Consider the following 13,713-nt stretch of genomic DNA (forward strand, 5'->3'; position numbering starts at 1 on the left):
ATCTGTTCTTGGCTCTGAGTACTGATTAGGCTCCAAGCAAAGAACAGAAATATGTTTCTCAGCTGTAAAACCATTGAAAATGAAGAAACCTGCCTTTGCTAAGGTAAAAACATAAAAATGTATAATAAAGCATCCAGACTTGATAATTTCTGTGTATCAAGGTGATTGCCTTCAAGGCAGTTTCTGTTATCACAGCTGCCGAAGCTGTTTATTCTCTTAGCTCCTTTTCTCAAAGTCCTAGAGCAGACATCAGTTGATGAGTGCAGGTTAAGTAGAAAAACAGGCTGTGCAGCAACTCCTGCACCCTAAGTGCAAGAAGGAATACTTGCAGAGGTCTAAGGTCCCTACAGGTTTTGCGTCAGCCTAAATTCTGGTTGTGCTGCCACCCTACAGCCCCTCACGACACAGTAACACAGGCCAAGCAGTGCTAGATACCTCCTGTACAAGGGAGCGTATTCCAGGAATGCTGGAGCTGAATTTGAACTTCCCTTATGAGGAACAATGAAACTGAGAGCAAGCAGCTTCCCAGAAACCACAACTGTTATACCCCATGCAGAAATGACCACTTTTCAGCAAGTGCTCCTGTCAATCACTGCAAGCCAGCCTAGAGGAAATGTAATTGTGATAACTGAGTATTTTTAGGGCCTATAGAGGAAGTGAGTAGTTTAGCTTTCTCGCTCTCTGGAGAAGGGATCATTACCATGCCACTTTAATGTCAAGTCCTGGAGCACACATATAGATTGGGCACAGAAATAGTGTGATATTTTCCCTTTTAACTTGGGGGGGGGAAGGTAATTTGGCCCTATTAACTTTCCATGACAGGATCTCTAAAAAAGGCCACACCATCCCTAAATTGTTTTGGACTTAATTTGGAGTTGTCATGCAATTAGGTTTTACAAAATTGGCTCCTGGAGTGACAGCTTCTATTGTTACAGCATATGGCAATCAGAGAGCAGCTTGTGGCAGATGTGGTTTATTCACTATTAGCTAGTTTTAGATTTAACAAGGTCATTCTAATCAAAGCAAATGTTAGATGTATTTGACATCTCAGGAGTTTTGCAGCCCCCCCATCATGTTTAAGCTGCTTCTGTCAAGTGGGAGCACAGTAAGACTCATTCAGAGCTGTGAAGTCATATTTAAGATCTAATGATACAACTTACTGGAGGTCTGTATTCCAAAAATCCCATGTTTCTAACATGTATTGTGTTCTTTCAGTAGACTACAAAGACTACCTATTACAATAGGTGAGCTCATTAAGCATGCAGCTCCTTAGTCTTGCAAGCTGTTGCAATAAGCAGCTGTTGCAAGAAGGTGAAAGGTTGAATTATCAACTTGGACAGCACAGCTCTTCATTCAGCTGGCCCAGGAGAGAAAGAATTTGAGCAACAGCTCCATTACCGTGGAGCGTACCTTTGACTACAGCACACGAGCAAAACATCAGTGGTATTTCAGTGACATACTTCCCCACCCAGTAAGCGAGACACTCCCAGAAATTGTCAAAAATTTATTATGAAAGCTTAAATAGCAGCAAATATTTCAATAAAAAATATTGCATTATTAAACCAGTTCTGCAGACTGACCCAAGAGGCCTGTTGAAGTCTGTCTGCTTTGGAGTCTGTCTTAGTAACCACTCTCTAAGCAGTCCATCAAATATTGAGACTTTCTTCCGTGTTTTGTGGACAGCACCAACAGTTCCTAGTTACAGTACTCTGTCCAGTCCTTCTGGAAAGTTTTGGCCCACTTTCCCCAACCTTCTCTGCCTTCTGAAACAGCTCCACTTGACCAGAAAACTTGCAATACTTCTTTCAGTTCCATGGTATGCCAGCCTCTCCACGGTTGCAGCCTGCTGAGGTGCACTAGCGAGGCAAGCTGTTCTCTTTCTCCTCCGTAAGAGCCCACTGCATGCCAGTCTGAGTGACTTTAATCCAGTCCCTTGACCAGGCTAATCCATGGAATCAGCAGCTTGTTGCACACATTGGTGAACCCACACCACGTTGAGAATGCAACAAAGGTTTCAGCCTCCCCAATGCACTAGATCACCATCACTCAGGCAGATTAATAGTTGGCACCCAGTCATTGACATTCCGGCTCTCTTCACAAAATGAGTTCAGCTTTTCTAGAGCTGGGTCCTTCCAGCCATCTTCATTCGGGTTCTGTCAGAAAGAAAAAAGTTGCACACCATGAGTGCTGCTCACCAGCTGAAGTCACCACTGTATTTACAGAAGCATTAGCTTCGGAAGCTGGCATTTTCAGATGGTTTCTGTCCTGACAGACAGAGCAGGAAGGAGAGGTGTCACCCTTGTGGAAAGCAGAGGAAGTCCACGGTTACGGGAAGTGTAGCCTACTATTACTACCACTCAGCTGACATGCTGTACAGTGTGTGCCAAGCCTCCTTTCTTTGCCCAGAACAGGATTTGACTACCAGCAGAAGATGGGGCCACCCCTGACAAGCTCCAGCCCTCCCGCGCACAGACCAGTAGCACATGCACAGCCCCGAAGGGCAGCGTCCCGAGCACCGCTCACCTCCCACGGGACACCCACCGTGATGAGGATGCAGTGGAGGTCCCGCAGCTCCCCGGACTCCTCGCTGGGCCCCACGATGGCAGCCAGCTTGGCCACATCGTTCACCCGCACAATGTCGATGTCATTCTCGCAGCAGAAGGCCTGGATCAGGGTGAAGTGGATCTGCAGAGCAATGTCCCCCTCATCCTCCTCGTCCGTGGCCAGCACGCAGAACGCGACGTTGTCGGGATCGCTGCAAGAGGGGAGCGGCACGTTGAGCCCCACGGCCGGTCCCGAAGCCCCCGCGCCCCGCCGGGCAGCCCCCGGCCCCCGCCCGCCGTACTTACACATTCATCAGCTTGGCCGACTCGTAGACGCCGGCGGTGAGGCAGCCGCGGCGCTGCGCCGACACCAGCAGCTCGTGGAGGGCCTTCCCGGCGCCCTGCATCCTGCGCGCCGGGAGAGGGCACAGAATCAGCGCGGAGCCGGAACCGTCCCCAACAGCCGCCCCGCTGCCCTCGCCCCCCACCACAGCCCCCCCCGCACTAGCCGCCGCCCAGACGTACCAGTCGTGGCCTGCAGGCACAGGCTCCTGCCCGTGGATCTCCTCCAGAGTCATAGCAGCGGGTCCCCACAGCGCGGTGGCCAGCGACAGCTCCCAGCGACAGCTCCCAGCGACAGCTCCCGCGCCTTCTCTGCACTCCCGCTCCAAGCGCTCTGAGGCAACAACGCGCCGGCCGCCCTATTTATAGCCCACGCGGCTGCGGCGCCGGCAGCTGGCGGCGCCTCCTGTGTTCCCATTGGCCGGCAGGGGAGAAAGGGGGGGGGCATTATTATGCTAATTGGCGCGCGCCGGCGAGGAAGGGCGGGGGGAGGAGGTGCGGGCGGCTCGTGCCCAGAGGTCACGTGGGGAGGGAGCGGGGTGGGGGCGGGGCGCGGGCACACGCCGCTCCGCACCGCCCCCCCCCCCGCCGGTGGCGGCTGGCGGCGGTGCCAAGCCCGATCTTGGCTGCAGTCAGCTGCAGGCGCTCCCGGTCCCGGCGGGTTTCGCCACTGGAAGGTCCCGTGGCGATTTCGGTCCGGGGCTTGGGGCTGAAAATCCCGATGCTGCAGGGGCAAAAAAAATAAAAGAAAAAATCGCTACGATTTCAGCAAATGCAGATGCCAGGTGCTGCTCGCGGGAAGGGGCAGCCCTCGCAGCAGCCCAGGCTGGGGAGCAGCGCTGCGGAGAAGGCCCTGGGGCCGCGGCCGGCCGCGAGCTGGGCATGGCCAGCAGCGGCCCTGGCTGCAATGAAGGCCCACCGTGTCCTGGGCTGTATGAAAAGGAGTGTGGCCAGTCGGTCGAGAGAGATGATAATCCCCCTCTGCTCAGCACTCACGGGACAGCAGCTATGTAGTTTGTCCTGTTTTGGCACTCCCAGCAGAGAGAACACATCAATAAACCGGAGCAAGTTCAGATGAGGGCAGTGAGGTGTCCAGGGCTGCAGCACTGTCCTGCCCTGTAGGCTGCGGGACCAGGGCTGGTTCAGCCCAGAGAAGGCGCAGGCCGGGGGGCACCAAACAGCAGCCCCCCAAAACCTGTTGGGCTGTCATTGAGAAGACAGGGCCAGGGTCTTCACAGCAATGCCTAGCGGGGAGACAAGAGACGATGGGCATAAGTTGAATTGAGAGGCTCAGACGGGATGCAAGGAAAACCCTTTTCCACCTGAGGACAGCCAAGTGGTGGAGCAGGATGCCCAGGGAGGCTGTGCAGGCTCCATCCTTGCAGGGCTGCAAGCCCCAACGGGACAAAGCCCTGAGAGACTTGGTCTGATCTCCCTGGTGACCCTGCTACAAGCAGGAAACCTCCTGAAGTCCCCTCTGGTCTGTATTGTCCTATGATCCTATAATTTTAATTTTTTTTCCAGCAAATAGGGACTTTTTTTTCATCTTTATTAAAAGTCGTAACATGAGCTGAAGCGTATCCTTTAAAATTAATTCAGTGTGAAATGTGTATGATTGCTGAACACAGATCTGAACCTGTTTGTCAGCAAACCAAGTGATAGTAAAACAAATTTTCCCACTGTGAATGAGTACAGTCTAAATATTAAAGGACAAATCACTTTCCAAGTCTCTTTCAATCTCTGACATTCATTTTAGGCTGCCAGTTAGTACTTGTCCACCGAGTGACGGCTTCAGACCAGCATCAACTCATTTCATAGAGGTTGTGGAGGGCCACCTTGAGGTAGACCTCTGTTCATTGCAAACCTGTGCCGGACTGAGCCCAGCGGGTTGCACAGACCTCTGTAACCTGTCACCCTCGCTAATTCCTCGCCTCCAGTCACATAGTCCCCTTTCAAATGAGTTTATACCCTGACCCCAGGGTTGTCCTTTCCAGTACTTAGATGGGAGTCCGAGATCTAGCACAGCTCATCTGTGACTCTGTGTATGATACACGCTGTCTGCTCAGTAGTTTCAGCCTGTTTGAGCACCATAATTTCAGAAGTGCTTCTTAACTGAGCTACTTCAATGGCTTGCTGTGCTTCTGCTTCCAGTTGTTTCTAGTTAGTGTCCTGAGAGTCACTACAGGTGACAGCATTGGACCCTGCAGTAATCTCTTAGTAAGCTTCCATTTTAAACTGATGGCAACAGAAGGGTCTGCCAGATACATCCAGCCTCTCTGAGAACATTTCTTGCGTGGTATCTACAGAGCACTCAGGACTGGGGAGATAACTCTTTGCTGTGACCACCAATTCTCAACCCTAATGATCTTTTTCACCTTGCTAATGTGCGAAGGCATTCTTGTCTTGCGAACCCAATCCAGTGACCTGGCGCACTGAATTTGCTTGAGCAGGGCATAAATTCTCAGTTTGTTTTCTTTAAAATATATGTGAGAAGTTTGCAGAAAATTATCTCCCGGTCTATATTCATAAAAGGGCAGTTGTCTCCACTTGTTGGAATGAGTGTAGTGTACATAGTGTGTACCACTTATTATCAAAAGGTAAAAATCCTTCATACGCCCGGTCCTTTTTTTTTCTCTAAATATATAAATGGGGAGTAATGCAGAATAGCTTGGGTGGTAAATGGCAGCTTTAGGTTTTCTCATGAAATTGGGTTAGACACACTAAATGGTACATCTCTTAGAAGTATTGAAGGGCCTATTTCTGATGTACTACAGTTTCACTGCATGATGAAATAGGTGGAAAATCCAGGACTGACTCAGAGCTTTGAAAGATGCTGAAATTAACTACGATTTCAATGAGTTTCCCATTACAGTGGAAATGAAAGTTACTTAAAATGGATCGAAATTAGTAGGCCAAAGTAGCTCCTAGTGGATAACAGTGCATATGTAGTAGTATAACATTTATAAGTACCTAAATAATAAACTGATGTATGGAACCATATTAACACGTTAATCCTTTCACATGTAAGCTTCCAGTTTGGCTGAATGACGCAGCACCCTGGAGTTAGGCTTTCTTGTCATCACTCTTTTCAGTTTGCCCCATTATTCCTGGGTCTCCTAGCACAGATGGTGCTGAAGGCCACGAAGCATTACCAGACACCTGATCCAACTTATTTCAAAACAGGGTATCAACACCAGGCTTCCGATGCAGAAGAGGAGGCGCAGGAAGGAGAGCTGTGCCTGCCCCAGGGTCTGTCCCCGTTTTGAAGGGGTCAGCTCTACAGTCGTGATACCTTTGACGTCTAATAAGCAAACTAAACTTAAGTGAGGATCGGGCTTCACTGCTTGCTTTCTTGGTCTTTGCCTCCCATGTTTTTAATACATCCATTAAAGAAAGGGGAAAAAACCCAAAGAAATTAGACATGCTTAACAGGCTGTCCTGCAAACCCTGTTCGTCACTGGCACCCGCCGGACGCGCCGCAGCCGAACCGATGCTGCGTTCGCAGCGAAGCTGTGACCTCTGGTGGCAGCTCCGGCGTTACTGCTACAGCGCATCACCAGCCCACTGGCAGACGGTACCGGCATTCCATTCCTGTTTTCATATCCTTAACGTTTTTAGTGAAAATTTAGGAAAAAAAAAAAAAAAAAGGTAGACGTTGATGTTTCCTACATGAAGAAAATCCCTAAAGCAGCCTCCTAATCTTATAAAAAGTCAGATGCAGAGTAACTGAGGAATAATAGTATATTCAATCACAAAAACAGCAAGTAACCTACCAAAATGTAACAGATAAAACTGCAGATAGATTACACCCCTGTATAGCTGGTAATAAAGATGATTTTGTCATTTTGTGAGGAAAATAATAATGTGTCTCCAACTGAAGAGCAGCAGACACAGACATCACCTTTTGGCCTAAGCGAGACGAGAGTCAAGCCTTCCACATCAGAAAAGGCATGAAAGCAGTGGCAACAGCCAGCCCAGCTATGGGGCTCTTACCTTGCCCCAACCTGTCTGGTGCTTTCCTGGCTCATGATGCATACTCAGACTTCCCACCCAAAAGACCCTTTTGGCCAAGATACACCAGTTCTTTCAGTTTACACAGAATCACAGAATGGTTGGGGTTGGAAGGGACCTCTAGAGATCATCTAGTCCAACCCCCTGCTAAAGCAGGTTCTCCTACAGCATGTTGCACAGGGTCGCATCCAGGAGGGTTTTGAATATCTCCAGAGAAGGAGACTCCACAACCTCCCTGGGCAGCCTCAAAGTAAAGAGGTTTTTCCTCATATTGAGATGGAACTTCCCATGTTTCAGTTTGTGCCCGATGGAGTACTCCCAACCCTCAAGCCTTTCCAAATCCATCAGAGCTTCTCCTCATCCCATTCCAGTCCTCCATTCAGTTCTCCGCCTTTGCAGCCCTGTTGCAGCAAGCTTCCTTCTCCAGAGATGGCATCTCACACAATGAAAAACAAACCACAAACCTCTCTACAAACCCTAGAAGTTTTAGGAAGCAGAGCTGCAGTCCCAGCTTCCTCTACAAATCCTCTGGCTATGATCAAGCTGGTTTTGTGTTTCTATCAGACCAATGGGTCACCCAGTCTTTGTATTATTTCCTTCCATTGAACCTGACACAGGTGCAGCTGATCCCTGTGCCTAGTAAACGAGACAGCTCCCTCTGTTCATACACTTTGTTCTGTGGCACTTTCGCCACAGAAATGCCACCTGCCAAGACCACACATCCACAATACACAGGCAGCAGGGACATTTAACTTACTGAGAGTAGTGAAGTAAGACTTTTTGCAGCATCTTCTTTTTCTAAAAAAAAAATCCTGCATATTACAAGTCTCAGCTGAAAACAATGCTGTGGGAATAGATGAAGTATTCATCTGAATTAAGTGTTCTACTGGGGTTTTTTTTAAAATCAAGTATTACCACAAATATAACTGAAGTGCTATAGGATGGACAATACTTAATTGGCTGCACAGACCTGATTATTATGGAACGTGGTGCAGACAAGCACAGAGCCCTCATTTCTGTTGTCTTTTCGGGTTTTGCGCTAAAAAGGGCAAAAGCACCTCTTACATTAATTTTGGTCGTTTGAGTTTTTGTACAGACAATGGCACGGTGCATCAAGTAGCCAAAAGAGCTTGTAAGTGTTGCTGAATTCACACTGCTAGAGCATTTTTCCTTCTGCAGATCCTGTTCTTAAAATAAAGCAAGAAACCATAAATGTTAATCTAATAATAGCGAAGCATCTTTCTAACAATAGATGGATGTTTCTCTCCTGTTCTAAAAAAAGAAAGGATTGCTTTAGAGTTTTACAGAGACGGCTATTTTTAGTCAACTGTTTCCTTTTATAGAGGTGGAAGGTTGAAAGAGGTAATTTTGAAAACACGTACTTGGAGCAGTAAGAGCCCTCATAGAGAAAGAGCCACGTGCAGCAGAGGCCAAGGGAAGGGGAGAAATAGTGCACTCAGCAACTCATACTGGAACAACTCTGCATATTCTGCCTTGCTTTGCTTCAATAGATGGCAGCCCCTACCTGATAATGTAAATGGGTGTTGCTGTCTACAACACCTTGTAATCTGGCATCAGCTAAAAGCATCAGCCAGCCAATGTAACTGAGTGTTTGTGATCAGGACACAAGTGACCATCCTTGAAATGGTTGTTTGAAAAGGCTCCTTTACCCCCTTCTCACCTCAAAACACAGTGGTGTTTTCCCCAGCAGGTTTGCTTTCATTGACACTCTTAAACGGAAGTACTCAGCAAGTCCAAGCACTTTTTTCTCTTCACAAATGATTTATTTACACAGCTGCTTACGTTCCTGTACTGCATTTATCTAGGCATGTGATGCCTCAATTAAAGATAGTCACATATAATGTGTTCAACATAGCATTGCTATTTTAAACAAAACATACGTCTCCTGCCCACCTCTGTCCACCAAGCGTGACTAATAGAGTTACAGATAGAATTTTTTTTTTTTCATGCTTATCTTCAACATGATACTAAGTTATGCTCCCAAAAAACTGATAAACCTACATTGCCTATTCTGTATTTAGACAGTGATGAGCTGCAGGTGTGCAAAGAACATGTGTCTAGGGTGACCAGGTCCCCCCTCCATGCCAAAATCTGCATAATGCATACCCTGCTGGGAGCTGAGAAGGGCAGTCCAAAGCAGCTTATGGGGGGGAGCTGATAAAATGTCGGGGAACCCCAGCTCAGGAGTCCCTCAGAAACACCGGGAAGCATGATGATTATTTTTTCCTTTTTTTTTTTGTTTTTAATTAAGAACTGCTGAAAGCCAGGTTTTCTTTCTTTCAGATCAGAATTTTATCAGGGCAATTTTTTCAGGATCCTCTCTTTGGATTTCTGTGTGTTTGTAGGCCCAGCAACTGAAACCTTATTGTGAATTCACAGCAGCTCTGCCTGGCTTCTGTACGGCTGGAAATCCTAGACACATTCACAGCCCATATGCACCACGGCTGCGTAACACCCAGCTCAGCAAACCCTATGTTTTCAGGCCAAATTGGACAGATTGTGCATGCATGTTCAACTGAAGCCTGTGTGCCAGGAAGTCTGCAGTGTCAGATTTGCTAACCTTGAGCACACACCTTAGTCCAGGGATGCCTGGAAACCTTACTTAGGAGTATGACTTCAGACAGACACTCAAGGTGAGAAAATTATATAAGTGACACTAAAAATTATATTTGCTAATAATTCAAGCTAGAAGAACAGGGGCAAATCCAAACATCAAAAATCCCAGGTCTGACTCTCCATCCACTGACTGCTGCAGATCTCCGGCTGCTGCCCGTAATAGTCTCAAATGAGGCTCGGTTACAAATAAAACTGGGAATTTCTTGTGATGTAGCTGGTTTACTTTATTTCCTTCACATATTTTTTTCTGACATATCTGTTGATGTGCTGCACAGGGGCCCCTCTCCTCCAGCAGAATAAAACTACTGAAAAGCAGTCTTGTTTTGCAAGCTCTCCAGTCCAACCAGATGACATTAAAGACTGGTTTGAATGATGACGTTGGCTTTCCCAGTGTGGATGGCTCTATACAGAATCACAGAATCACAGAATCACACAGAATCCATCAGGTTGGAAGAGACCTCTGGGATCATCGAGTCCAACCGTTGCCCTGACACCACCCTGTCAACTAGACCATGGCATTAAGTGTCATGTCCAGTCTTTTCTTAAACACATCCAGAGATGGTGACTCCACCACCTCCCTGGGCAGCCCATTCCAATGTCTAATAACCCTTTCTGAAAAGAAATTCTTCCTGATGTCCAACCTGAACCTCCCCTGGCGAAGCCTGAGGCTGTGTCCTCTTGTCCTATCGCTAGTTGCCCATGAGAAGAGGCCAACTCCCACTTCACTACAACCTCCCTTCAGGTAGTTGTAGACTGCAATAAGGTCACCTCTGAGCCTCCTCTTCTCCAGGCTAAACAACCCCAGCTCCCTCAGCCGTTCCTCGTAGGTCAGACCCTCCAGACCCTTCACCAGCTTGGTCGCCCTCCTCTGGACTCGCTCCAACACCTCAACATCTTTCTTGAAGTGCGGGGCCCAGAACTGAACACAGTACTCAAGATGTGGCCTCACCAGTGCCAAGTACAGAGGGACGATCACTTCCCTAGACCAGCTGGCTACACTATTCCTAATAGAGGCCAGGATGCCATTGGCCTTCTTGGCCACCTGGGCACACTGCTGGCTCATGTTTAGCCGGTTGTCGATCAGCACCCCCAGGTCTCTTTCCACCAGGCCGCTTTCTAACCACTCTTCCCCCAGCCTGTAGAGCTGCATGGGGTTGTTGTGGCCGAAGTGTAAGACCCGGCACTTGTTCTTGTTGAACCTCATACCGTTGGTCTCGGCCCATCTATCTAACCTGTCCAGGTTAGACAGACATACAACACCAAAGGGAATTTCTGAACAACTGAACATAACTTGATTAGCATAGCGTTAAAGAATCTGATTTTTATTTTGTTGTGTACCGAGCTTCCTTAGAGATGCCAACGAAAGCTAAGAATCAAATGCTTAAGAAGGTCATTAAACAGCTGTCTGTGTGTTATAATGAAAGAACACAGTCTTTCCTTAGTCCAGATGCTGCAAGAATTATTCATTTCACTGTGTGATTCTGCAGCATGAAGAAATGTAATTCACAAAGAAGGCAGATGTGTTGTCCTATGTCAAGTGCCTCTCATATCTCAGTATAAGACTGTCTAATGGAACTTTTATTGCAGAGATGTGCCTAGCTGAGTGAAATGATCTGATCCTTCATTAGTTCTTTGGTGTCTTCTGTCACAGGTGTAACAGAACAGACAACCTGAGAATGAAAACTCAGATGGTCAACTGGACCTTAAACATGTAACTCTGAGTTTTTCCATGTGTATTTTCCTGCCTTTAAAAAAAAAATCTGTGAGATTGGCTTACATCTGAACAGGTTAGATGTGAGATCTGATGGGGATGGGGTTACTTTATCTTGACCCTTTTCTTTAAAACAAACTGAAAGGTAAGAATAGCAAAAATCTTTACCAACCTCAGTTATTTGCTGAAACACCTCTTCACATGCTAGTTTTCCCTGATCCCAAGCAACATCAAATCAGAACGTTTCTATCATCTGTGTTAGGAAAAAAAAAGAATCATCTTAGAGCTAGAAAATGGACACATTTTCTCTTTCCACCCAACCAAGAGAAACAGAGACATTTTCTTTAGATATAAAGAAATACGTTAATTAAGCTACTATGTAATGGTATCTAGTAGTTCAGATTTCCTCTTTGAAGTCTTGTTAATCAAATGCTCCAAACATCATAGTGAGAAGTGAGCCATGAATTACCCCCGTAAAGTGAAATCCAGTTGCACTCTTTGATGCCTAAGGTTACAAAAAGCAAGTGATGACAGTTGATAAATGTGCAGAAATATAACCTAACATTTAGATGCAGTCTAGCGCTGTACAGGAGAAGGCCATTTGGGAGCTATTGATTATGAAATTACTGCAGTAGGACTATTATTCCTGGCTATCTCGTTTTATTAGTGAAGAGTTTTAGTCAGTTCATCTTGAAATTCACTGAGATAGTTTTAACTACTTTCATTAAAATACGTGTATGCTAAGTTGTCATTGTTTCTCTGTTGCTTTTTACTTCTCAGTCTTCTCGTGTTCCTATCTGTAATTCCTTGTCATTTTCCCACATAGCCCTATAACTCAGCCCTGTACCTCAGTCACTGTGTATAGGATTTTGGACCAAACACACAGGTTTCCATCTACACATTAGCTGTTCATCTGGTGGGGGGAATAGAGGGGCAGGGACACAGACGGGTGAACATAAGAAGCAGGGGGTGGCAGGTAGCCTTCCCTTGAAGCATGCTTGTGATCAGGTACTATCTGGGGCATGGGTGTGACACTGTTTTCAGAAAATGTGGATACCTAAAACCTCTCTGACTCCAGTCAGTTTGTGTATGGCCCTGGATATGACAGAGAGGCAGCACAGTAGCACTGGTAGATGCTCTTATTGGTGATTAAAGATTCAGTATCCACACCAACAGCATAAGCTCCATCAGCTATGATTTATGTCTGGCACCTGAAACGTGCTCTGAGGATCACATACGTTGTTTGCAATAAACAAGCCTTAAGTGACACATGCGGTGGTCCTCCATATGGGGAATAGAATGTAGTTTTTGCCTTGCTCCAGCTACCTCCGCTAAGCAGTAGGCAGCAGAGTCTCTGAGCAGGACTCTCTCAAGCCCAAGGTCTATTGGGGTTTGGTGGGGAATGAGACTGCCTACATGTACTGGCTGAACAGAGAGGGTGTCAAGTACTGCCCATGCCAGTGCAGCATGTAGTTTGAAATAAAGATATGCCCAGGGAAAGCATCTGGTAGCCCTGGGAATGGAAACTGGGACGTATGAGACCATCAAGCAAAGCCTTTTCTGCCCAGCTGAAGAAACAGGGGTAACAGCAACAGCTCCACCACCGGCCCTGGCTTTGCCTAGGCAGAACAGCTACATTTGGTGCCAGGTCCAGTTCTAGGCACGGGCTGTGCACCCTGGGCTTTCAGGGCTTAGTTATAGGAGGCAGATCTGGCTGAGCTGTGGAGAAGCAGCATCAAAAGTCTGAGATTGCTCTAGACATTCGTGTCGGCAAGAATTCAGTGTTGGGAACGTCCCTCTAATGAAAGCTGAGGCACACACACAGAGAGGCTGGAGGAATAAGAACTTTGCCCTCCAACTTGCACCGACCCAGTCCCTCTCCTTGAGTCTTTCTCTGACTGTGTACCCAAAGCCATGCACAACACCTTTAACTGGGAAGGCAGTGGTTCCTCAAAGTCCCAGACGAGTTTATTGAACAGTGACTCTTCTTCTCATGACTCTGCATTTGATAATTCATTTTAGGTCAGAGTATCTCATTTCCCAGTATGCAGCTCTGCCTCTGTAATTTGTCTAATATTGATAAGAGAGGCCATTAGCAAGCTCCTTTGGCTTATGCCTCCAAAATTTCTGAGAAAAAGATAAGGATGCTAAAGTGGGCTTTCATGAGTTCTCTTGCACAGTGACTTCATCCTCTGTATTTAGGGGTGAGGAATGAGTAAAATTACCAGCAGACACACACTGATATAGTCTCTCATTTAATATTCTTCAGTAGTCTGCTGAACAGATGAGTGTTAAAAAGAAGAAACAAAGATATACCTGCTACTACAAGAAACACCAGAAACCAAAAAATACATGTTGTCATTTAGGGTAGCGTTCTCATACTGATCACTTAAAGTAAAATAGTTCAGATATTTGTTATCGTGTGCAAGAGCTTAAAATTTTGGTGCTAATACTGTGTCTTTTCTATAC

At 46.8% G+C, this 13,713-nt stretch overlaps 1 protein-coding gene across 2 annotated transcripts; it reads right to left on the bottom strand.

The window, feature by feature from the left end:
• Positions 1-1,489: 1,489 nt before the first annotated feature.
• On the bottom strand, positions 1,490-3,204 carry GADD45G (growth arrest and DNA damage inducible gamma). Of its 2 annotated transcripts, XM_068423419.1 has the most exons (4): positions 3,069-3,204; positions 2,850-2,951; positions 2,542-2,755; positions 1,490-2,153 (listed from the first exon to the last, which is right to left on the bottom strand). In XM_068423419.1, exons 1-4 carry the CDS (start codon positions 3,119-3,121, stop codon positions 2,043-2,045), a joined length of 480 nt encoding a protein of 159 aa, XP_068279520.1. In that variant the 5' UTR covers positions 3,122-3,204; the 3' UTR covers positions 1,490-2,042. The 2 variants fall into 2 exon arrangements, with proteins under 2 accessions (XP_068279520.1, XP_068279521.1); XM_068423420.1 differs by lacking the exon at positions 2,850-2,951.
• Positions 3,205-13,713: the final 10,509 nt, after the last annotated feature.

Source organism: Nyctibius grandis, chromosome Z, assembly GCF_013368605.1.
Source record: "Nyctibius grandis isolate bNycGra1 chromosome Z, bNycGra1.pri, whole genome shotgun sequence".
In the NCBI taxonomy this organism is placed as follows: domain Eukaryota; kingdom Metazoa; phylum Chordata; class Aves; order Nyctibiiformes; family Nyctibiidae; genus Nyctibius; species Nyctibius grandis.

Coding starts and splice junctions, on each gene's coding strand:
- GADD45G (XM_068423419.1), bottom strand. CDS start 3,121: ATGACTCTGGAGGAGATCCACGGGCAGGAGCCTGTGCCTGCAGGCCAC. Junction 2,952..3,068: donor GTGCCTGCAGGCCACGACTG/GTACGTCTGGGC, acceptor CCCGGCGCGCAG/GATGCAGGGCGCCGGGAAGG. Junction 2,154..2,541: donor TCCACTGCATCCTCATCACG/GTGGGTGTCCCG, acceptor TCTTTCTGACAG/AACCCGAATGAAGATGGCTG.